General features: G+C 43.7%; 2 protein-coding genes across 4 annotated transcripts in view; one reads left to right on the plus strand and one right to left on the minus strand.

Moving 5' to 3' along the window:
- Positions 1–26,078, minus strand: part of LOC143960809 (zinc metalloproteinase-disintegrin-like VAP1) — a 295,153-nt gene that overhangs the window by 113,771 nt on the left and 155,304 nt on the right. The gene's annotated exons all lie outside the window — the stretch shown is intronic.
- Positions 1–26,078, plus strand: part of LOC143960808 (zinc metalloproteinase-disintegrin-like berythractivase) — a 103,034-nt gene that overhangs the window by 42,174 nt on the left and 34,782 nt on the right. Inside the window, exons 6-10 of the mRNA XM_077469725.1 lie at positions 722–806; positions 6,836–6,969; positions 9,788–9,965; positions 14,215–14,304; positions 19,220–19,412. Of these exons, the coding sequence (XP_077325851.1) occupies positions 722–806; positions 6,836–6,969; positions 9,788–9,965; positions 14,215–14,304; positions 19,220–19,412 (680 nt within the window). The remainder of the gene's footprint in view (positions 1–721; positions 807–6,835; positions 6,970–9,787; positions 9,966–14,214; positions 14,305–19,219; positions 19,413–26,078) is intronic.

Below are 26,078 nucleotides of genomic sequence, written 5' to 3' on the forward strand. Positions count from 1 at the left end.
TAAACACAATGTCCCAACACATGTCCCCAATAATAAAAACACATGTCCCCAATAATTAAAACACATGTTCCCCACATATGTCCCACTAAAATCACATGTCCCAATGATTATCTGTACACATGTCCGTGATCACCTGCACACATATGTACATGATCATTTGCGTACATATGTCCGTGATCACACAAACCAATTATTATACACTTAACTGAATTTTTTTTACCAAAGACATGTAGCAGGATACATTTGGGCTTAAATTTATGACAATTATTGGATTTCTTTTAAAATAAAAATAAGAAAATATTGTTTTTCCAAATTTCTGCTCTTTTTTTTCTTATATCGGAAAAAATTATAAACGGAGTCGTTAATAAATAACACCAAAATAAAGCTCTATTTGTGCAAACAAAATGATAACAATTTAATTTGGGTACAGTATAGCATGACCGCGCAATTGTGATTGAAATTGCGAGAGCGCTGAAATCTGAAAATTGGGCTGGGAAGCAAGGGAGCAAAAGTGCCCTGTATTGTAGTGGTTAAAGGAGTAGGCTTTACTCCAAGACATCTGGAGGATCTAGTTCATCAGGAATGCTCCTGTCTTTGGTCATGCCCCATCACAATAAAGAAAGTTGGATTTTACTTTATCCAGATCTTCACTATGGACAGAATTTGTACACATTTCCAGATAGAGATCATTAGCTCTTACATACTTGTGTTTGGCTTACAGGAATACAGACTTTGAGGGTCCTACAGTTGGACTGGGAAATGTCGGGGCTATGTGCAGTGAAGAATCTTCTGCAGGAATCGACCAGGTGAGATTCTGTAGCCTGAACCAGAACTGGTCACAATTATGATTATTCAATAATTTGACCATTCAGTCCTAAATTAATATAGATTTATTCCGAAAACAATATTTTAAAAAAATAACAATTTTGAAAGTTTGAATATGAACTGACTTGAAGCAGTTGGTAGACAAGGATATACCTTCTATATGTAAATCTTCACAATTATAATAATTTAAGCCTAAATATTCAAATTCTTGCATTGACCCGTCATGCCTATTTTTTTTACGTTGACCGTTGATAATACACGGTCTTCCTGCATGACCAAACAGTAAAAGTTATCACTACGCAGTCTGGTTAAGTGACACAGTCTGCTGCCATTTGAGGGATCTGAAACATCACCTATTTTTTTTTCTTTTGTTCTGTCCTGCAGTGTTCATTTTGATGTTAAATTTAAATGTAGTTTTAGTCCTATTTTAGTCTTCTGAATTGTTTCACACTGATAAGCTCATTTATAAGTGCTTTAGTGCGAAATATATTAAAGTGCTTTGTAGAGGCTGTGTAGTATCGATTTAGAAGAGCCAAATAGTGCTTTAAACTTAATTCCATGTTTATTGTCTCCTCCTTCTCCAGCCCCTCCTGTCCTTCCCCACCATTCTTTGCAGTATTTTCCTATAAGCCCAGGCACTTTCACTGAGTGTGTCCATGATGGCCAGTGCTGGAGTATGGAAATGCTTTTTAAATCATTTTTGGGGGATGGGAGAACAAAGGATTGGGTGTTGAGCCCAAAGGTGGAGTTGGGCTTTAAGACATGCTAAAATGACTATTGAGCACTTAAATGATATTGCAGCATGATAAGTCATGGCCCTTGACTCCCTTTTAGTGATCAGTATCATCTCTCCATGGTCACCAGACAGAAATAAAAAAACAATAGTTGTCTGTAAGGAAGAAGAAAACAAATTGCCACTATAGATTTGAGTGCAAGCCTTTCCACGATCATCTAGTGTAAGAAAGCTTCTATATAGGGCTGCACCGATACTAAGCATTTGCACGAATATCGGTACTCATTCAAATGCACTGATATCTAAAATCGATACCTACTGGCTCGGTTGGTGCATCTATGTCTGTATAAACAACATGCTAACATGAAGGAAAATAGTTCTGTGAATTTTATGTTTTGGTGAACACTGTTAATGTTTAGGCTCTACCTAATTGTTAGATGTGCTATATTCGTAAGAAATACATAATTTTGGGGATCTAGTTAGTAATCAGTCCTAAAAAATATGTTACATGGATACAGGGTCCAAGCATAAAAAAGATTTTTCCATACACCTTTTGTAACTTACTTGTCTGTTGTCTGTGAATAATTTAACAGTAATGTCAGTGAAGATGTGACGTTTGTCATTTTAATATTTTATAAATCCTATTGAAAGTTTTTTAAATGTATCAAAAACAAAAAATGTATACATTGCAGATTACAATACTTTAGATGTGGTGGCTTATTTTAGCTTTTTTCTCTTTATGTTTACTTGATGACCCTGCCAGTAGCACCCTTCGTGTACTAGGGGGCCAAAACAAACGTAGTGTACTGCGTCTGTGTAAGGCCTGGTTCACACCTATGCATTTTATCCACTTAAGGACTGCCGTATTGCCATTGTACGTCATCGCAATGGCACAGGCAGGTACATGTACGTGCCTGCCTTCCAGCGGGTGGGGGGTCCGATTGGACCCCCTCCCGCTGGATATGGCGGTCCGGTTCGCTTCAGCAGCGATCCATGATGAGGGGATGGCCGTTGGTTTCTGGCCACCCCCTCTGGATCGCTCCTGGCCAATGAGAAGCTTCCTCCCACTGTGTATTGTTTACACAGGAAGGAGGAAGTGATGTCATTCTCCTCAGGGTGGTCTTTTTGACCGGACTACGAGGAGAAGACTAAAAGTAAGTGTGCACCAACACTACACTGACATGTAGGTACACACAGGCACACAAACCCCCCCCCCCCCCTGATCGCCCCCCTCCCCCCCCAGTCACAGTGTCACTGATTGCATTGATCATTTCTTTACTGATCACTGCATTCAGTGTCAGTTGTAACAGTAAAAACTGTCAGGGCAGTTAGTGTTAGGTCCAGGGTAGCCCCCTATCACCCCCCAATAAAGATTTAACCCCCTGATTGCCCCTAGAGTTAACCCTTTCACCCCCTTTTGCCAGTGTCACTAAGCGATCATTTTTCTGATCGCTGCATTAGTGTCGCTACTGTCGCTAGGTAGCTAGTTATTTTTTTAGGTTCACCGCCAGGTTTTTATATCACTAGGTACCCCGATATACTACCCAATAATGGTTTTCACCCCCTGATTGCCCCTAGTTAACCCTTTCACCCCCTTTTGCCAGTGTCACTAAGCGATCATTTTTCTGATCGCTGCATTAGTGTCGCTACTGTCGCTAGGTAGCTAGTTATTTTTTTAGGTTCACCGCCTGGTTTTTATAGCGCTAGGTACCCCGATATACTACCCAATAATGGTTTTAACCCCCTGATTGCCCCTAGTTAACCCTTTCACCCCCTTTTGCCAGTGTCACTAAGCGATCATTTTTCTGATTGCTGCATTAGTGTCGCTAGGTGGCTATTTTTTTTTTTAGGTTCACCTCCAGGTTTTTATAGCGCTAGGTACCCCGATATACTACCCAATAATGGTTTTAACCCCCTGATTGCCCCTAGTTAACCCTTTCACCCCCTTTTGCCAGTGTCACTAAGCGATCGTTTTTCTGATCGCTGCATTAGTGTCACTAGTGTCGTTAGGTAGCTAGTTATTTTTTTAGGTTCACCGCCAGGTTTTTATAGCGTTAGGTACCCTCATATACTACCCAATAATGGTTTTAACGCTGGTTAGCCAGTTAGTTATTTAGGTTCCCCGTCAGGTTTTTATATAGCGCCAGGGGCCCCCATATACTACCTAATAAAAATTTGAACCCCCTGATTGCCCCTAGTTAACCCTTTCACCGTATAAGTGTTACGGGTGACTCTGGTTAGTTTGCTTTTTATAGCACCAGGGCACCCACCATTTATTACCCAATAAAGGTTTAACCCCCTGATCACCCGGCGGGTGATATCAATTAGGTTTTAGGGTCAGGGTCTGCGTCGCCCCAGGCAGCGCTAGGTTAGTGCCAGTACCGCTAACACCCACACGCAAAGCATAAACCTCCCGTAGTGGTATAGAATCTGAACAGATCAATATCTGATCTGATCAGATCTATACTAGCGTCCCCAGCAGTTTAGGGTTCCAAAAAAATGCATTGTTAGCGTGATCAGCCCAGATACCTGCTAGCACCTGCGTTTTGCCCCTCTGCCCAGCCCACCCAAGTGCAGTATCGATCGATCACTGTCACTTACAAAACACTAAACACATAACTGCAGCGATCACAGAGTCAGGCCTGATCCCTGCGATCGCTAACAGTTTTTTTGGTAGCATTTTATATTTAAATCCGGAAGGCAGTGCTTGGTTTTCGGGGTCCCGTACGTGGCTAGGCTCCCAAAAAGTCCCCCACATGTGGTATCCCCGTACTCGGGAGAAGCAGCAGAATTTATTTTGGGGTGTAATTTGACTTATGCCCATAGCATGTGTGAGCAATATATCATTTAGTGACAACTTTGTGCAAAAAAAAAAAGTTTGTAATATTCCCGCAACTTGTGGCAAAATATAAAATATTCCATTGACTCAACATGCCTCTCAGTAAATAGCTTGGGGTGTCTACTTTCCAAAATGGGGTCATTTTGGGGGGTTTTGTGCTATTTTGGCATTTTATGGCCTTCGAAACTGTGATAGGTAGTGAGGAGTGAAATCAAAAATTTGCACCCTAAAGCCATGTACACACGATCAGATTGTCTGCTGAGTTTTTCCTTCAGATTTACCAAAACTATATAATATGAGGTCAAACCTTAGGAGTTTCAATGTGTATGCAATCAGGCAGGCCCTTCTACTACATGGTTTTGGTAAATCTGAAGGAAAAACTCAGCAGACAATCTGATAGTATGTACGGGGCTTTAGAAATCCTGAAGCTGGTGATTGGTTTTCGGGGTGCCGTGCGCGACTAGACTCCCAAAAAGTCCCACACATGTGGTATCCCCATACTCGGGAGAAGTAGCGGAATATATTTTGGGGTGAAATTCCACATATAACCATGGCATGTGTGAGCAATATATCATTTAGTGACAACTTTTTGTAAATATTTTTTTTTTTTTTTGTTATTCAATCCCTTAGGACAAAAAAAAAAAAATATTCAATGGGCTCAACATACCCATCAGCAATTTCCTTGGGGTGTCTACTTCCCAAAATGGGGTCATTTGGGGGGGGGGGGTTTGTACTGCCCTGCCATTTTAGCACCTCAAGAAATGAGATAGGCAGTCATAAATTAAAAGCTGTGTAAATTCCAGAAAATGTACTCTAGTTTGTAGACGCTATAACTTTTGCGCAAACCAAAAAATATACGCTTATTGACATTTTTTTTACTAAAGACATGTGGCTGAATAAATTTTGCCCTCAATGTATGACTAAAATTTAGTTTATTTGATTTTTCTTATAACAAAAAGAAGAAAATATTTTTTTTTCTAAATTTTCGCTCTTTTTCCATTTATATCGCAAAAAATAAAAATTGCAGAGGCAATCAAATACCATCAAAAAGCTCTATTTGTGGGAAGAAAAGGACGCAAATTTCGTTTGGGTGCAATATTGCATGACTGCGCAATTACCAGTTAAAGCAGCGCAGTGCGAAATTGGAAAAAGACCTCTGGTCCTTAAGGTGTTTATTGGTCCAGGGCTGAAGTGGTTATAGTGCATTTTCAGTTTTGCAGAAACACACTACAGTCCATTTAACATGGTTTCCTATGGATAGTTCACATCTGTGCATTTTGTTGAAAGGGCCAGGGTTTTTTTTCTGGTTTTTAGTTCCATAGACTTCAATGGTTTAAAGATGTGTATTGAGAAACGCAAAATGCACCTGCAATATGCAAACTGCAACCTGCACAAGTGTGAATCCGGCCAAAGGCTGGATTCACACCTATGCATTTTTTTGTGCTTTTTGCATTTTTCAGATTTGCACTACAGAACGTGTTCCATAGGAAACAATGTTAAATGGACTCTAGTACAAATCTGCAAAATGCAAAAAGCACTAAAAATGCATAGGTGTGAATCCAGCCTAAGTGTAGTGTTGTCACCTGGGCTGTGCCTCTGATTTGGACTATAAACACCTCCCCCTCTCCATCTACATTACAGGAGAGGTGGTGTTCTGGTAAAGAAGATAGAAGATAGCTGGGAAGGGGGGATAGCATTGTTGGCCCTTGTACACACAGTCGGACATTCCGACAACAATATCCGTTGGATTTTGTCTGACTGATTTTGTCCAAAACTTGTGTTGCATACACACGGTCGGACAAAGTTGTCAGAAAATCCGATTGTACGTAACGTGATGACGTTATTTCGTTAGGACGGGACTACGTTCAGGCTAGTAGGCAATAGCTTTGGTCTAGGAATTTGATCTGAGCATGTGTGGCACTTTGTCCGATCGGAATTCTCTACACACAATCGGACAAAGTCCAATCGGATCATGTTGTCGGAAAGTTTTATAGCCCAGCTGTAAAACTTTGTTCGTCGGAATATCCGACGGAAACAGTCCGATGGAGCCCACACACAGTCGGATTATCCGACAACACGGTCCGATCGGACATTTTCGTTGGAATGTCCGACTGTGTGTACAAGGGCTTAGAGATTTCAATCCAATGCACAGGATGTCACAAGGATTCTATCGCTATTGACAGGCATCTTCTGTACGTGCATAAAATGCACTTAGGCTTAAAAAACAAAAACTAGAAAGCTGACCAATAACACTTTTATATTTCCTCATAACCCTGATGCAAAAGTGAAGGCATGAATACATGTTGGGATTTGTAGTTCCAAAATATCTTCTTCTGAACATGTGCTTGGTGTTTATTGACTTTTGCTATAACTATCTCCAGTTTTTGTCTACTGGATTCCTGTGTCTAGTCCTCTCTGACATTTCCTTCTCACCTCAGGATCACACCAGTTCAACAGTTTCTGTTGCATCCACTATAGCCCATGAGGTTGGCCACAACCTGGGAATGGATCATGATGATAACAACACCTGCTCATGTTCCACAAAGTCTTGCATCATGTCACCACGTCTCAGGTATGATCAGAAATGTTAAAGCTAAACTAAGCCATTAAACATACACAGTTTTATGCAGCTAATGAATTTACAAATAAATTGCTAGCTCTATCTTTAACCACTCCCCCCCCATAGTCATATGACGTCTGCAGGTGGGATCTCCCATCCTGGGCGGGCGTCATATGACATCCACAGCTTCCCGGTGGAATAGGGGGCACGCGCGTGCTGCCATGTCACTTGGGAGCCGATGTGCATTTCCAGCGGCCACGATGTCCGTCGGGCAGCCACGATTGCTCGTCACAGAGGAACGTGGATCCGTGTGTGTAAACAACGTGGATCAGTGTGTATGTGCCTGTAGTCCAGAATTTTGTTGCTTCCAGATCCATGAGATTTACGGATCTGGACTCCACAAAGACCAATGTGAATGAAGTTTCAATTTTGCTTTTCTTGAGGAAGGGGGTTCACCTTAAAGTGGATGTAAACCCGATTTCTAAAATTTGAGCTGGGCACATATATCTGTGGTGTTTTCTTATGTCTCTTCAAAGCACTAAGTCCCACAGCTTTCCCCTGCTCAGTAGCTCTGTTATCAGCCTGATAACTTCTGACAATTTTTCCGAGACGGCAGCCTGAAGTGTGTGTCCTGGGAGGTTGCTATAAATAGATTAGCAGACAGCTTACCGTCTCAGAGCAGAGCCCTGCACATTCCTTCCTTCCTTTTGCCAATCTGGAGGGGGTGTGCCTTTCATCCAATCAGCTGTCTTGGCTGCATGCCAATAATCCAATCCCAGTGCTGACCAGGAAGAGAAAATCTGTAAAACGGAGAGCACTTTCTAAAGGATATATACAGCTGAAGACAGCAGATATGCATGTAAAACTTATGAAGGGAGATTTGTTTCATCCCTGTGTATCATCTGAGGCTGTTCACTTCACTTCAATTCATGTGAGGGTTTACATCCACTTTAAGGTCTTGCACACAGGCACACTATATTCACAAAATTCCCCTGGTGGTAAGGCAATGCAAGAAAGGAAATAGGACACAAGTAAAAAGTGAAAAGTAAGAGTACTGATACCTGTATGCCTAAAAAAAGAATGGTAAATAAAACATGCGTGGGAAGAAACGTGAAAATAATGAAAAAAAGAAAAGAAAAGCTGTCCAAAAATGAGGTATGAAATCTGGGAGCTTGGTGTAGAAAAGATTGGGAATAGACTGTATTGGCCTTTGTATGTATTTTCTATATTTATTATGTTCAATACTAAAAGAAAAATATTCTAAATGTAAAATGGAAAAATCATGTTTCATAGTTTGTTATAAAATTTAGCAAACATGTAATTTTTCTTCATTGATATGCGCTGATGAGGCCGCACTGATGGGCACTGATAGACAGATAAGGTGGCACTGATAGACACAGTTAAGGCAGCCCTGATGGTGACAGATAAGGCGGTACTGATAGCCACTGGTAAGATGGCACTGATGGGTGGCACTGATGGATGCCACTGATGGGCATGGTAGGTGTTACTGATGGGCAACTCTGTTGAAGAGGCACTGATAGGTGGCACTGTGGGCACTGGTAGATGGTGCTGGTGAGCACTGGTAGGCGGCACTGGTGGGCACAGTTTAGCTGGCAACAGCTTTCCTTGATCAGGACCGATGTCCCTCTGAGAGCCGCAGGTGATCAGCCTTTTTTTTTCTCCTCGCTATCTATGCGAGGAGAGCCGCTCGGGCATGGGAGAGCATCTATTGACTAACTCCCGGTAAAGTAGGTGTGCGCTGTAGCCGTCATTCGGCTATAGCTTGGATCTGAAGAAGTTAAACTCTCCACAGCAGCGCTTCACTCCATTTGGTGCTTATTCACAGGGATGACTTTCCAAAGTGAATGATCACTTAGCTTGGCAAATATGCTGAAGCTTCGTTCATGTCAATCATCCAATCATGTGCAAACAAATAGTCTTGATGTTTCAATTTCCAAATTGCTTGTGAAGTAAACATCACTTCACTTTTTTACTAAGCTGAATGTACATCCGCATTCTTAAAGCGGAGGCCCACCCTAAAGTGGACCTTCCGCTCATCGGAACCCTCCCCCCCTCCGGTGCCACAATCGGCACCTTTCAGGGGGGAGGGGGGTGCAGTTACCTGGATAATCCAGGTAACTGCACCCACTTCCGGTATAGCTCTCTGCGGAAAGTGCCCGCCCCTTCCCGCAAGTGCCCCGCTGCCTGCTGGGAAACACACAGATCCCAGAGGCAGCGGGGAGCGTCCTTATTGCGCAGCACGATTCGCGCATGCGCAGTAGGGAACCGGGAAATGAAGCCGAAAGGCTCCATTTCCTGATTCCCATACCCAAGATGGCGGCGGCAGGACCCGACAGGCGACCTAGAGATCGGCTTCGGGTGCCGACATCGCGGGCGCGCTGGACAGGTAAGTGTCACTATTTTAAAAGTCAGCAGCTGCAGTATTTGTATTTCCCAGTGGACTCCCGCTTTAATTTCTCCTCTAAATCAACTTCACTGAGTTGATGAAGTGACCTCTTCTGCCTGCTCTTTACAACTCCTCCATTAAAGAGATCCAATCTGAAAACAAACAGCTTCTGCTGTGAACTCTATTTAGAAAAGTCATACCCCCAATGCTTTGTAACATTAGTGTCATAGGTGCACTTTCCAAATGTTTACTTTGAAAAATAATTATGATGCTGACCTTATGTGCTGAAAAGGTATGATCAGATGGAGGTAAATATCTATAGTTATTTTGTCCAATCAGAACTTTCGGCTTGTACTACAATATCAGTGTCTGCTACCTTCTATCTGAGTTAATAATTGCATTTCTTTACTCTCACCCTTATAGCTCTCCGCCCCCTTCTAAGTTTAGTCAATGCAGCATGAACCAGTTTAAGAAATATCTACTGAATCTGTCATTCAAGTGTCTGATGAATAAACCCCAAATAGGAAGGTCTATATCCCCACCATTCTGCGGCAACAACTTAATCGAGAATGGAGAGCAGTGTGACTGTGGAACTGAACAGGTCAGTCTGTATTCTAGTCTTTGCTGGTCTTAAAAAAAAGATTTCCAAGAATGAAATTCTTCTCCATTCTATACCATGAACCTTTTTTAGTATATTATTATTCATTATTATTATTCAGGATTTATATAGCGCCAACAGTTTGCGCAGCACTTTACAATATGAGGGCAGACAGTACACTTGCAATACAAATCAATACAGGAGGGATCAGAGGGCCCTGCTCGTTAGAGCTTACAATCTAGAAGTATAGTATATAGTATATAACAAGCTAGTGGTTATTGCATAGCAACCAACTGTCCCTGATTTCGAAGGACTGTCCCTGATTTGGAGCAATGTCCCTCTGTCCCTCTTTCCTCCTTATTTGTCCTTTATTTTGGTCTGATCTATATAGTTGTGTATAAAATACAGTTTTTATCTTTCAAAAAGTGTTTCCCAGTGGTAAACCTTTCATCCAAATTCTAAATTGCTGCATTTGTAAATTTTAATAGCCAATATAAAGGAATAGTAGTGGTAAAAAAAATCCCTTGTGAATTTAATGAACTTTTTTTCTGGTTAATTCTCCTTTTAAGGGGGTGTGGCAGGGGGCGTGTCTTATGACTACATATTATTGCTAGTAGGTGTCCCTCATTCCCATCTCAAAATATTGGGAAGTATGGTTATTGGCACAAACCTCCCTCATTAAAGTGCATCTGCAGTTTTCTAGCACGCAAGCAGCAACTGATGTCGCGTACAGACGACTGGACTTTCTGGCAGAAAAGGTCAGACTGAATCATTCTGTCGGATATTACAATCGTGTGTGTGTGGGCTTCTTCTGGCTTTTTTCTTCAAAAATTCAGACGGACCTAGAAATAGAACATGTTTTAAATCTGTCCAATGGAATCAATTTCTATAGGGAAAACCGTTTGTCCTTATGCTGGTCCAACTGACCAAATACGACGCAAGGGCAGCTATTGGCAACTGGCTATTGAACTTCCTTTTCTAGCCCCGTCGTACGTCATCACGTTCAAAATGAACGGACTTTGGTCCGTTCGTGTGTGGGCAAGTCCGTTTGGTCGGAAGTCCGTTGGAACTCTGTCGGGAAGACCGTGTGACCTTTTCTGACGGAAAGTCCAGTCATGTGTACGCGGCATAAGAAGTATAGTAAAGGTAGATACTTGTTTTTTTCATTAATGCTGAACTCCAGGCAGATACAAAAGTCATTAATTAATGCAGCTTTGTATTTTTTGGTACATCATTAAATGTATCAAAACAATGCCAAAACTGCATACTGCTTCCCAATGAATCCAGCAAACTTTATTGTAGGAGCAGCTTATGGAGATACTCAACCCCTGTCTTCTGCTATGTTTTTCTCCCTACTGGGGCTTAGTCATTGGGCTCTATGAATAAGCCCCTGGGGCTAGAGAGCGACACAGAAATTGGAGTGATGCCTGGGAGTTGTATGTGTATACATATTTAAATCAACTTTTATTTGAATGCACGCACAAAACATATCTAAATATGACCTGCTATGAGCCCCTTGTAATCAACTGAACAGCAGAGCTCAGAGGGGAACAGGAATAAAAACAGTAAAAGAAGATCATGTGCTAACCAGTGGTGGCTGGTGTTTTTTTGGGGGAGGGTAGCCACCAACCACCTATACCCCCCCTCGTAGCACCCACCCCCTCGGCCCCACTGTTTGCAGGTCAGTCAGGCACTTACCCCATTGGCAGCGGGTGGCAGGCAGCGGCTCCATGACCTCCATGGCGGCTTCGGGCTCCTCCCCTCCTCCTCCTAGGCATCCAATAGGATCGCCTGTCCTTTCAGCCAATCAGGTGACCAGTGTCAAAACCGACTTCCTGATTGGCCAGGAGGAGGATCAGTGTTACAACAGTGAATATTGACCCAAGCCTGTTTTCATCCGATCTCCCCATAGGAGAGTGGAAATCTGCACAGTGAGCGGAGACAGACCTGTCATCTGCCTGCTCAGCGAGGATCAGCGGATTGATCCCCAGCTGAGCAAAGTGGAGTCCAGCGAGCGGTGAAAGGACCCTTTGTCCAGTTACAGGGTCGGAGGTGAGGGTGGTGTAGAGAAGACCTGCAAGCAATACTTAGGCCCCTTTCACACGGGAATGATCCGTAATGATCCGCCCCGTGATGATCAGCTTGCTCAGTGGGGATGGCTCCATTTATTTTCTGCTGAGCCGGCAGATGACAGGGTGGTCCCGGCACACTGTGCCGGGACCACCCTGTCAGCTCTCCGCTCTCCTCTATGGGGGATCGGATGAACACGGACCGTCTGTCCGTGTTCATCTGATCTGCTCTGCAGACGGATAGAAAAGTAGGATTTTCCTCCCTCTGCAGAATCGGACCAAAGCGGAGACGGACGATATTGAGTGTCTGCGGATGTTCACCCGCAGGCACCCACTATCCCATAGGAATGCATGTATGTCCGTATTTAATCCGCAAATGGATGGAGGAAATACGGACATACGTTCCGCATGTGTGAAAGGGGCCTTAACTGCAGCAAACAAAGATTAGGTCACCTTCCCTGCCAGGAAGGATTATGATGTGTGTGGTTGAGCTGTGTACATTTCAGGACTTGGTAGACAGAAATGCATTGCAAGCTATATATATATATATATATATATATATATATATATATATATATATATATAGTGGCTGGTGTTTTTTTTTTTTTTTTGGGGGGGGGGGGGCGGCAAACAAACAACCCCCCCCCGGTCAGCCGGTGGCACCCCCTCCACTCACAGTCGGTCATCCAGCACTTACCCCATCTAGGTTCCGGGCGGACATCGCTGCAACAGGAGACGGACAGGCATCTCCTCCTCCTATGCATCACGCCGGCTTCAGCTGTGCATCTCCTCCCTCCTCGGCATCCAATAGAATCGCCTGTCCTTTAAGTCAGTCGGGTGACGGGTCTCATGACCTACTTCCTGATTGGCTGGGAGGAGGATCAGTGTGAGAATAGCGTATATTCATTTTGAAGTCTATTAGAGTCTCTGGCTCTAATCACGTGCTGCTAAAAAAACACCCCCCCTATTGGAATACATGCATACAGTGCCCCGAATATAGATTAGGAGGCTGGACGCATGGATAGGGACACTGTTGATATACACTGTATTACTAAAAGTATTGGCCAGCCTTTACACGCACATGAACTTTAATGGCGTGTAGGTCAGTCCGTAGGATTCAATATTGAGTTGGCCCATCCTTTGCAGCTATAGCAGCTTCAATTCTTCTGGGAAGGCTTTCCACAAGGTTTAGGAGTGTGTCTATGGGTATGTTTGACCATTCTTGCTGAAGCGCATTTGTGAGGTCAGGCACTGATGTTGGATGAGAAGGCCTGTCTCGCAGTCTCCGCTCTAATTCATCCTAAATGTGTTCTATTGGGTTGAGGTCAGGACTCTGTGCAGGCCAGTCAGGTTCCTCCACCCCAAACTCGCTCATCCGTGTCTTTTTGGACCTTGCTTTGCACTGAACCAAATCATTTGGTGGGGGGGGGGGGGGATTATGGTGTGGGTTTTTTTTTTTTTTGGGTTGGGCTAGCCCCTTAGTTCCAGTAAAGGGGGAACTCATAGAGCCCTGACAGTGCGGGGATCGTTGGCGGTAAAGCGCCGCTAGTTTTAGCGGCACTTTACCGTTGTTTTAAAGGCGCTTTTCAGCCACTAGCAGGGCACTTTTAACCCTCGCTAGCGGCCGAATAAAGGGTTAAAAGCCCCAGCAAAGCACCGCTGCCAATGCACTTTGCAGGTGCTTCGGTAGCGCTGCCCATTTATTGATTTCAATGGGCAGGGGTGCTTTATGAGCGGTGTATAGACCGCTCCTAAAAGGTGCTGCTTGCAGGAATTTTTGCAGGACGTCCTGCCAGCGCACCGACCCAGTATGAATGTGCTCATCTTTCACACTGGGATTGCAGATGAAGTATTTTTCAAGTGCTATTTTTAGCGCTGATGCGCCTGAAATACACCTCCATTGTGAAAGGGATCACAAGGTGTCAGCATACCAAGACATTTTGGACAATTTCATGCTCCCAACTTTGTGGGAACAGTTTGGGGATGGCCCCTTCTTTTTCCAAAATGACTGCACACGAAGTAAGGTCCATAAAGACACGGATGAGCAAGTTTGGGGCGAGTTTTTATTTTATCCCTACATTTCTACATTGTGTGGACTGGACTGATATTGAGAGCTACGTCTTCATGCTGTTGTATTATCCTCTATATACTAAGCACATTGGACACTTTATTTTTCTTGTTAGGAATGCACCAATCCTTGCTGTGATGCCTCCACATGTAAACTGAAAGCAGGAGCTGTATGTGCAGATGGGGGATGCTGCGAGAAATGTCAGGTGAGTGGCAACACGTTAAAGCATCTGTCCATCTAGAGTACAAGTTTCCTTAAAGGGAATTCATTGTGTGTTTTTATTTTATTTTAAGATACCGGTATATGCACAGCTTGGTGCCAATATTGTTGTTAATTTGTGTTAATGTTTCTGTGTATAATTCATAATAACTATATATGTACCTGGATGCAGCCATATTTGTTCATTACATGTGCAGGTTCTCTTTCCTGCTTTGCAATGTTATACATTGGTAGTGCTTCGCAATAAAAATTGTACAACTGATTGATTGAAAACAATGAGTGCCACATAAGACTGATATCTTCCCTCAAGTACGGAATTTGAGTGAGATATTTTTTTTAAACATACTTTATTTTTAAAAAAAATTAAATATTTTTAACCGTTGGGTGGCACAGTGATGTAGTTGTTAGCACTCTCACCTAGCAGTAAAAAGGGTCGCTGGTTCGAATCCCAACCACGACACTACCTGCCTGGAGTTTGCATGTTCTCCCTGTGCCTGCACGGTATTTTTCCTCTGGGTACTCCAGTTTCTTCTCAAACTCCAAAGACATGCAGGTAGGTTAATTGGCTTATGTCCCAAATTGGCCCTAGTATATGAATAGGGGGCCTTGGATTGTGGGCTCCCTGAGGGTAGGAACCGATGTAAGTGTGCAATGTACAGGGATAGGGACAGTTGTAGACACTCACTCAGGTTGAACTGGATGAATTGGTGTCTTTATTCAATCTTACTAACTATGTAACAGTGAAACATAACATGAATAATACTGCTAATATATATGAAAGAACATCACAAAGTTCAATGAAGACAGACCTTGTACACATGAATAGTGAAAGCTATGCTAACAAAATAGGATCTTGCATGAAGGTTGGTTGAGCATGTTAGAAATAATTAAACATTTGACAAGAAGAAGAAAAAATGTATTACATGCATGAATGAGATCCAATGTACTCAATTCAGAGATAAAATAGTTTGAAAGCTTGAGGGAGGGGAGAATGAGAAAGAGGTAGCCAAAAAAACCGAAAAAAAAAAACACTACACATAACCTCCAAACCGCCTAACTCCTTGTGTCCCGCAATATTGTCCAGTGGGTACACCCTCCGCTTTAGTTGTCTTGTATGTCAGGTAGAAGAGATAATCATCTGGTATTCTGAGCCGAAGGAGGGGGTAAGGGGGGCAACCCAAAGAGAATGTGAGGGAGGCATAAGCACTGGTAAGAGTGGGAAGAGGGCAACTGATGAGGAATGGGAGAGGAAAATGGGTACCAAGATGACCAGAAAATAGGAGCCACATAGTTATTGTTTTTACTTTCGAAATTAATCAAGGGTACCTTATTAATCTAAGTTTAATTCAGTCTTCTGATGGCTTGGAAGTCTTTCTTTTTTTTGTTGTTGCATAAACATTTTATTGAGAAAATAAAAACGTAGCATATACATCCATGGCTCAGTGAGCCTGTCTTATCAATACATATACGATTACAATTCAGTCAAATAGAAACATTCTGAACTAGGATTAAACATCTCTATATTATAAGTGGAGAGTCAGAGGTGGTTACGATGTCTAGTCAGATATATCTTCAAAGGGAGGTTTAAGCGGGGAAAACTGAGGTAAAGTGGAGAATGAGGGGTACATGAGGAACAGACAGGAAGGAAAGATAGAAAAAAGGTGGGGTGGGGAGAGAGAGAGGAGGAAGAGAGGGATGGGGAGGTGGGAGGGGGAGCGAGAAGGGGGAAGGCACTGAGGTGAAGAGCAAGGGAGGGAATGCTGCTGAGAAGAGGGGGTGAAGTCAGCACCAGCTATCCTCTCCAGCTTCTAGTGGTCAGTACCCTTAAAGTATACAGGTGGGCTTGAGTCTTAATTTGGCTTCAAGGGCTGGTGTGGAATCACCCCAGTTAGGAGTTAGTTTGAGGAGTTCCTACGATCTTGATACAGTTGGGTTTCTTTGAAGGTTATCCATGCTTTCCAGGTGTCTGTGAATTTGAAGATATTATCCAAGGTAGTATAAATCAGTTCCTCTTTCTCAGCAACACGGTTTATTCTGTTAAGCCATTCAGGGATGGAAGGCGGGGATGTGGACCGTCAGCATTGAACAAGTGCATGGCAACTGACTTGTAATTTTTTTAGGGAGTTTAGTGAAATGTAAGAGGTATTGCGCAGGACAAAAGTCCAGCGGGAGCAATGTCACTTGTTTGGTCAGTTTGTGTACTTTGCGCCAGAATAGTTGTAGAATCAGGCAGTCCCACCAGATATGGAGGAATGTGCCCAGTTCTGTACCACACCGCCAGCAGTGATCAGAGACAGAGGGGGAGAATTTATGTATCAGGTCTGGCGTTCTGTACCAGTGATTTTTCAGTCTATATCCATTCTCTTGAACAGAAACCTTCAGGAACCCTTTATGGATATATAGATGGATAAGGTCCCAGCTCTTCTTGTCTATCTCAGATCCCAGGGCAGATTCCCAGTAGGAATGTGCCGAGTGCAAGAGTGTGGAAGGTTCTTTGAATAGCGACAGAGATGACGTGACATTGGGGGATTGAACGAGTGCAGAGCGTCTCCAAGGTTGTGGGGAGCTTTGTAAAACCTTGCTTGTGGGACGGCTCCTCTAGGAAACGTTTAAGCTGAATATAGGGCCAGAACAGGAATGTACCCGTGTTAGAGAGTTTAGCAAGATCAGTTTGTCGTAGGAAGCAACCTCTGTGGAAGCAGCGTTTAACCAACATTTCCGTGTTTGGCCACTTGGCTTTCAGGAAAGCACCTGAGAGACCTGGGGGTAAGTCTGGGTTACCTCACACTGGAGTGATGGGGCAGAGTTTAGCTGAGACTGCATGCACATTACATGCCCTGTCAAATTCGTGTAGGGCAGCTCCTACCAGGGGATGGGTTGAGGTTTGTAGAGAAATGTGCCTTCTAGAGAGCCAGGGAGCATGACAGAAATATGGGGTTGTCAACAGTTATTCTAAAGAGACCCAGTCTTTACATTGACTGTGTAGTCTCCAGTCAATGATTTGTGCTAAATGGACTGCCCGGTAATAGCGGGCGGTCCATTTAGACCGATCAGGGAGACCAATCCGCATGCTTTGGGAAGTACCAATTTTGCCCAGCTTATCCGTGGGGGTTTATTACCCCAAAGAAAGGCTCTGCATATGGACTTGTAAAGTCCAAAGAAGGAGGGTGGTAGGCGAACAGATACTGTTTGAATTTTATATAGCAGCCGAGGCTGGATCGTCATATTAAGAATGGACGCTCGTCTAAACCAGGAGATGGTTGGTCTACCCCATTTTTGGATGGAAGTCTTTTTATGTCAGCCACGTGTAATTGAAGTGAATTAGTCTGTCTAGTTTGTAGTGCATAATGGATTCCATATCATGAATATGCTCTACATATCTTCAAGTCAGAATGAGTCAGTTTAGTTTATTCAGTCTGGTAGGAGAGGTTGAATGAGATGAAGTCAAATACCTCCACTATTAATCCACTATTAATCCAAAAATCTTTACCTTTGATATAATGATATAACTATGGAAAGGCAAAAATATGGAAAATTGCTTTAACCACCTGTCTACTGGGGCAGTTTTTTTTCAAACACTTGTTAAAATCTGTATTTTTTGCTAGATATTGCTGCAAACCCTCCAAACAGTATATATTTTCTAGTAGAGCCCCCTAAGAACAAATTGCTGGTAGTTTAAATTTAATTTGTTGCATGATATGTGTGCAGTTATTTATCAAACACATATTTTCAGGAAAAAATACAGTAAAATTAATATATGTGCAAACAAACAAAATATTATACTTTTTTTTTTTTGGGTAAAATATAAAATATGGGGCTGCATCATGTAAATAGATACCAATCATGTCGAGTCCTAATATTGCGCACACAACAATGGAATGAAAATTCTCTACAGGCAACTCTTTAAAAGCGATAACTCACATGTGAGGTGCAATTAATGTTTACATACACTTGCTTGATCTACACCATTGTTTTTATATAGGGTGTGTGCAGGGGTGCTTTACATTTTTTATTTTATATAATTCTCTTTTTTTTTTCCACACTTTTTTTTTTTCAATCAAATCTTTATTGGATATTTTACAAATATTACTTCTGATGGAGAATAGCTATTCAAACAACATTGCGGTTATGAAGATAACATGACAGTATATGACATAATAAAGCATAATACATATTAAAACATAATAAAACAAGAAAGCAAAAAAGCAATACAGCAGTAGGAGTTGTGTATAAATATAACAAAACTGTCACATTGTTGCACCAATTAATCCAGGGTTGCCACAATTTCTCAAAGACGTAAGAAGCCTTTTTTAAAAGGGATACAGCTTCTGGCTTTTTACACATTTTTTTTTTTACTTTATTGTTATCACAAGGGGGCTAAGAAGCCCCCTGTGTGATGGCAAGGGCGGGTGACAGTACTCTTTATAGAGAAATTGGAATTCATTTACACCCCCCAGTGTTCCTACTAGCCACCAATGCAAAAAAAGTCAACACAACATGACAAATATCAGTCCCTGATATTTACAGACAGTTGTAAAAAAAATCACGGATTTTTATAAACTGTACATAAACTTACAATTGGCAGCCCTGCATGAAATGTCTCAAGGCAGATGTTGATTGTCCAAGAACAGGATCGGAGATGTGAAAGCTTGTGAAACCCCCCATTTCTAATCGCATAATCCAATCCCATGGTGCCAGGAGAGGTGTTAAAATGGCATTATATGTGAATGACCCCTTTTAGTTATGGATGAGAACTTTATCATCCCTTTATTTCACTGGGACCGCATTGCCTAAATTCCAGTTTAAACCTAATTTTCTGACTTTTAAAGTAGGTGATAATGCTGTTGAATAACACTGCAAGGGTCTTGTGCTAATGTGTGTGAATTTTGGTGGTATTATAGTTTAAGAAAGCGGGAAGCATGTGCCAACACAGCCTTGATGAGTGTGACTTTCCAGACACATGTGATGGAAAATCCAATCGCTGCCTCGATTTGTTCAAAAAAGATGGCACCTCTTGTATGAATGGCCAAGGGTATTGTCTACATGGAAAATGTCCAACATTGAAAAACCAATGCACTGACCTGTGGGGTTCAGGTAACTAAGAGTGGCCATCATCTTCAATGTATTTGTGTCTTAAAAATATGTATACTGAACAGACATATTTTATTGACAATTGTACTGTAGGTATATATGTATGATTAAATTCCAAATGTACAAGGAGAATAGTTGGAACAACAAGGTGTAGTATGAGGGAGCAGTTTTAAAGTGAAAACCTGTTTAATGATGCGTGACTTAAAAATCTGTTCAAATGAATTAATGATCTGTCAATTGACAAATACAGGTCATTAATAATCAGTTGACAGGTACAAGTGTTTAGATAAAAGACAATATAATTATTTAGAACAATATTTTGCAAGCATCAGTCAGCCGTGTACCATCCTCTTTGCCATAACAAAGTTATGTTAATTAAGCTTGTGGAATGAAGAGGAAAAATGAGAACCAAATACTCTGTAGTAATAATCACTCCATGGGAAACCCACAAGACAGGAAATTAGTCAGCAGCTGCTTGCCAGAGAATCCCTATGCAACTACCATCCCGTAGCCATACCTCCCTTCTGTTCTAATGGCTTTTATCCCTCTGGTTGCCATACTCAGCCCCAATTTGCTGGCAATTCATGCTCTGAAAAGTCTATCACCATTCATTCTCTTGTCCATGACTAGAGTCACTAGGGAATTCAAGCATGGTGAACAAAAACTATGAGTGTCTATGTTTTTTTAAATTATTTTGAAACCTTGTTTGTCTTTAAAATGCTATTTTTTGTGAGTTTTTTTTTAATCTTTGTTTTACAAAATAAAATGTAATATATAAAAAAAGATTTACAGAGCACTGTGGCTAGCTAAAGATATACTGCAGCAAAAGCAGCCTGGTTTCTGGTAATTTTTGCTTGATTGGAAGCTTGGACATAGAAGAATGAGTCAGTGAGAAAAGTCATATACTTGTGTGAAGTAGTCATTGCTTTTTACAATTTCTAAGAACACGATGGAAAGCAGATGAAAAGGAGCATAAAATGCCCCCCGGTGACTAGGTAGACAATACATGATATTCATATCCAATATTTAATATTTACTGGGCTTAAGTAAACAAAAATATTACATTTTTACAGTTGTGCTCATACGTTTACATACCCTGGCAGAATTTATGATTTATTGGCCATTTTTCAGAGAATATGAATGATAACACATCAATCATAATCACAACAGAAACTACCAAATTACCCTGATCAAAAGTTTATATACCCCAGTTCTTAATACTGTGTATTACCCCCTTTAACATCAATGACAGCTTAAAGTCTTTTGTGGTATTTGTGGATGAGTTTCTTTATCTTCTCAGATGGTAAAGCTGCCCATTCCTCTTGGCAAAAAGACTCCAGTTCCTGCAATTTCCTGGGCTGTCTTGCATGAACTGCACATTTCAGATCTCCCCAGAGTGGCTCAATGATATTGAGGTCAGGAGACTGAGATGGCTACTCCAGAACCTTCACTTTATTCTGCTGTAGCTAATGAAATGACTGGTCGACATGGTCTTGTGTTTTGGATCATTGTCATGTTGGAATGTCCAAGTACATCCCATGCGCAGCTTCCTGGCTGCTGAATGCAAATGTTCCTTCAGTATTTTTTGATAACATACTGCATTCATCTTGCCATAAATTTTGACCAAATTTCCTGTGCCTTTGTAGCTCACACATCCTCAAAACATCAGCGATCCACCACTGTGTTTCACAGTAGGAATCCTCTCCAAATGTCACGTTTATAGTTGTGGCCAAAAAGCTCAATTTTGGTCTTATCACTAGGGATGGCCGAACAGTTCGCCCGGCGGTCGTTTCGCGGCGAATTTCGGCTGTTCGCGGTCCGCCATTTCGACGGACTATTGGCGCCGTTTCCCCGCGGACACTTCTGTGTTTTTACTGTGTAAAGGAACTTTGACCTGATGACACATCCATCATGGGGTACAGGACAGCCAATTGAGACATGACAGCGCATGGACACTTGGACATTCCCCCTAACTTATAAATACACCCGATCCGGTGGCCATTTTACATTCTTTCTTCTGTCACTATAGGGAAAGGTTGCTGTTTGGAGCAGGGAGAGATAAACCGCTAGCTATTTGGTACACAAAAGTTCTTTTCAGGACTGGTATAGGTGTTAGGTGTATATAGGTTTGCTGTGCTACTGATTGTTGCAGCAACCTGAGTGTCTTTTGTCAGTTTAGAGAAAGGGACAGGGCGCTGTGTGCTGCTATTTTAGGGACAGCCAGATTAGTCATCATCATTATCATCATCATCATTAGCTGTTACTATCAGGTCCACAAAAGTGCTATTCGAGTAATCAGTTATTGTTCCAGTCTCCTCTGTTTTGCCAGTTTGTATAGGGACAGGAAGGAAGCAGTGTGTCAGGCAGTGAGGGTCAGTTTAATCAGTAGCTGTTACTATTAGTTCCACAAAGGTTCTTTTCAGGACTGGTATCAGTGGTATGGTAATAGGCTTGTACACGTATAATATTCTTTCTTCCAAATATAGAAAGAATATTAAACTTGACTGCTGCCCTTCTGCTGCAGTCTGCTAATCATTCACAACTCACTTGTTCCACAAAGCTCTTTATCAGGACTGGTAACTTGGTCTGTGTAGGGTGCTACAGTACATAGGGTTGAGTGAGGTACAGTCTGCCATTCTGTAAGTACTGGTATCGGTCCACAATACATAGGGTTGAGGTGCACCACTGCTGACCGCTGCCCTATACTGCAGCAGTCCTTCAGCAGTAAAGGGACTGACGTACAGTCTGCTAATCAGTCACACACAACCTACTTGGTCCACAAAGGTCCTGATAAGGACTGGTAAGGTCCAGGGTGCTACAGTACATAGGGTTGAGTGAGGTACAGTCTGCTGTTCTGTAAGGACTGGTATCAGTCCACAATACATAGGGTTGAGGTGCACCACTGCTGAACGCTGCCCTATACTGCAGCAGTCCTTCAGCAGTATAGGGACTGACGTACAGTCTGCTAATCAGTCACACACAACCTACTTGGTCCACAAAGGTCCTTATAAGGACTGGTAAGGTCCAGGGTGCTACAGTACATAGGGTTGAGTGAGGTACAGTCTGCTGTTCTGTAAGGACCGGTATCGGTCCACAATACATAGGGTTGAGGTGCACCACTGCTGACCGCTGCCCTATACTGCAGCAGTCCTTCATCGGTATAGGGACTAAGAGTTTTGTCACAGGGTGATTTAAAAAAATGACAGGCAGAGGAAGAGGCAGGCCCTTCCGCAGGGGTGGTAGGGGTAGGGCAGGAGCACCAGCCTTGAGCCAAAGTGGGAAGTTGCAGAAGGTGCGTTCAATTACTTTAAAGGACGCACCAGACTTGGTTGAGTGGCTCACTCAGCCTTACTCTTCTGCACCCTCCTCATCCTCTCGATCTGCACCCTCTTCTTCACTCTCTGCTATGTGCACCCCCAAAGACACTACCACCAACAACACCACCACCACATACCTTCCGCTTGAGTCACAGGAATTATTTTCCGATCCATATCAAGAGGACATTTCTGATGCGCAGTATTGGTATTGGATCAGGAAGAGGAGGTAGCAACAACCGCTACTCAGCAGTCTGACGACAGTACCCAGATCAGCCCAAGGAGGAGGTTGGTCCCCGGTGTTGCTGCTGCCTACTCCGAGATTTCTACTTATAGCAGTGGGGAAGGTGACGTTGATGATGACGTGTCTAGTGATGTCACGTGGGTGCCCACAAGAGAGGAAGAGGAGGGGAGTTCAGAGGGAGATATGGACCAGCAGATAGGGAGGAGAAGCAGGAATAACTTACATTGCACAGGAGGGACAAAGCAGACTGCAAATGTATCAGGAGCGAGTCATCGACCATGTACGGTCACATCTGGTGTTCCCAGGACACCGGCACATGGCTCCGCAGTGTGGGCTTTTTTTAACGTGTCCGCTGCTGACAATAGCGTTGCCATCTGCAATCTTTGCAGTCAACGCATTAGTCGCGGTAAGCCCAACACTCACCTAGGGACGACCGCCTTAAGAAGGCACATGGGCAGCCATCACCGAGCCCAGTGGGAGTAACGGAACACACAAAGCCACACTGCAGGCTCTCACCGTCCAGCCTCGTCTTCTACTTCTCCTTCTCCTCTCTCCTCACAATTGTCCTCCACTCCACCTTCCATCATGCCAAGCTCACATTTTTCTGCAAAAAGGCAGGCTTCCGTGGGCCTAATGTTCGAGCGTAAAAAAATGATGACGCCGGATAACCCTCTTGCCCAACGATTGACGGCTGGCTTGTCAGAACTCATAGCCCGCCAACTACTGCCATATAAACTGGTGGACTCGGAGGCCTTTCGCAAATTTGTGGCCATTGGAACACCACAATGGAAGGTCCCAGGAAGGAAGTATTTCTCAGAGAAGGGCATCCCAGAGCTATATGGCCATGTTCAGCGGCAAGTGAATGTATCTCTGGCACACAGTGTCGGTGCCAAGATGCATCAGACCACAGACACGTGGTCTAGCAAACACGGGCAGGGAAGGTATATCACATTTACTGCCCACTGGGTGAACCTTCTGACGGCCGTCAAGCATGTAACCCGTGGCACCCGTGTAGATTTGGTTTTACCGCCACGGATTGCATGCAGGCCTGACTCTTCTTCTCCTCCTCCTCCTACTCCATCCTCCTCCCTCTCCTCCTCAGCTGCCTCCTCCTTTTCCGCTGCTAGCGTCTCTTCCGCTGCACCGCCCAAGCTCCCCAGAACCTATTCCACATGCCAGGTGAGACGTTTCCATGCCGTGCTGCGTCTGTTGTGCCTGGAAGCCAAGAGCCACACTGGCCCGGCACTCCTTTCAGCTTTGCGTTCACAGGCAGATCAGTGGCTAACACCGCTCAATTTGACAGTTGGTAAAGTGGTGTGTGACAACTGTGCCAATCTGCTTAGCGCATTGAAACAGGGCAAAATCACGCACGTGCCATGCATGGCACACGTCTTAAACTTGGTCGTGCAGCGATTCGTTGTCAAATACCCTGGGGTCCAGGACATCTTGCGGCAGGCAAGGAAAATCTCGGCCCATTTCAGAAGATCTTACACGGCCATGGCTCGCCTTGCTGACATTCAGCGGCGACACAATCTGCCGGTCAGACGTCTTATTTGCGACTGCCCGACGCGATGGAACTCAACCTTCTATATGCTTGATAGGCTGCTCCAGCAGAAACTTGCAGTTAACGTCTACCTGTATGAACTCTGCGGCAGAACAGGTTCTGGGGAGCTGGGTTTTTTTTCACCGCGCCAGTGGCTGCTCATGCGCGACGCATGCAGACTTCTGCGGCCATTTGAGGAGATCACCAAACTGGTCAGTCGCAGCCATGGCGCCATCAGTGACATGGTACATTATGCCTTCTTTATGGAGCGTGCATTGCGTCGTGTCATTGATCAAGCTGTGGAGGAGCAGGAGCGGGAAGATGAGGAAGTCGCAATGCTGGATGAATTCCCAGGGGGGGCTACTCTATCTGAGACAAGTCAACAACAGGAGTCTGAAGAGGAGTCAGAGGAGGATGGTTCCGGGGCGGATGAGGAGGAGCAAGAAGAGCATGCTTTAAACCTTTCTGGGCTCCCTGTTGTGCGTGAATGGGGAGAGGAGAATGAAGAGGACGACATTATCCTGGATGATGAGCAGGAGCCAGGCCACCACACCTCTTCCAGTTTAGTGCAAATGGGGGCCTTCATGCTCCAGTGTTTTAATAGGGACCCCTGTATAAAAAGCATAAGGGTCAAGGACCAGTACTGGTTGGCAACGTACTTAGACCCCCGGTACAAACACAAAATGGCGGAAATGTTACCGCCGTCGCAGAGGGCTGTCAGAATGCAGCACTTCCAGGCCTTGCTTCGAGAAATGCTGCATTCTGCTGTTGCGTGCGCTGGCAGAGGAGCAATTCCCACTCCCAGAGAAGGAGTTGCAGGTACCAATCCAACAGCGCCTGCAAGAAGAGGTCGGTTTGAAGATGTGTTGGTGACTTCGGATATGAGGTCATTCTTTCAGCCGACCCATCGACAGGTGTCATCCGGATCCAGCATCAGGGAACGCCTAGACCGCCAGGTGTCCGACTACATCGGGTTAACGGCCGATGTGGACGCTCTGAGGAGTGATGAACCCCTGGACTACTGGGTGGGCAGGCTTGACCTCTGGCCAGAGCTTGCCCAATTTGCAATCGAACGGTTGGCTTGCCCCTCATCCAGTGTCCTGTCCGAAAGGACGTTCAGCGCAGCAGGGGGGATCGTGACCGATAAGCGTACTCGCCTAGCTCACGACAGTGTTAACTACCTCACATTTCTAAAAATGAATGAGGCATGGATCTCGGAGGAATTCAACACATGTGACCAGTAGACCATGTATATGTCTATAAACAATTTTTTTAATCGAGCACACAGACCTTCTTTCTTCATTTGGCTCACTTCCTTGTCCCAAAAAAGCACACCGTACTATATGCCCCTACCCTCCTCTTTGAAGAGGTTGAGCGGTGTCATATTTCTACTGGGGCTGCTTATGAGGGGATCACACCATCCCTGTCCTGTGCTGATTTACTCCTGGGGGTTCTTATTATGAGGGGAATCACACCATCCCTGTGCTGTGCTGTGCTGATTTACTCCTGGGCCTGCTTATTATGAGGGGATCACACCATCCCTGTCCTGTGCTGATTTACTCCTGGGG

The sequence above is a fragment of the Lithobates pipiens genome, unplaced genomic scaffold (genome assembly GCF_037356315.1).
Source record: "Lithobates pipiens isolate NorthernLeopardFrog02 unplaced genomic scaffold, aLitPip1_a1.2 Scaffold_8, whole genome shotgun sequence".
Classification (NCBI taxonomy): Eukaryota; Metazoa; Chordata; class Amphibia; order Anura; family Ranidae; genus Lithobates; species Lithobates pipiens.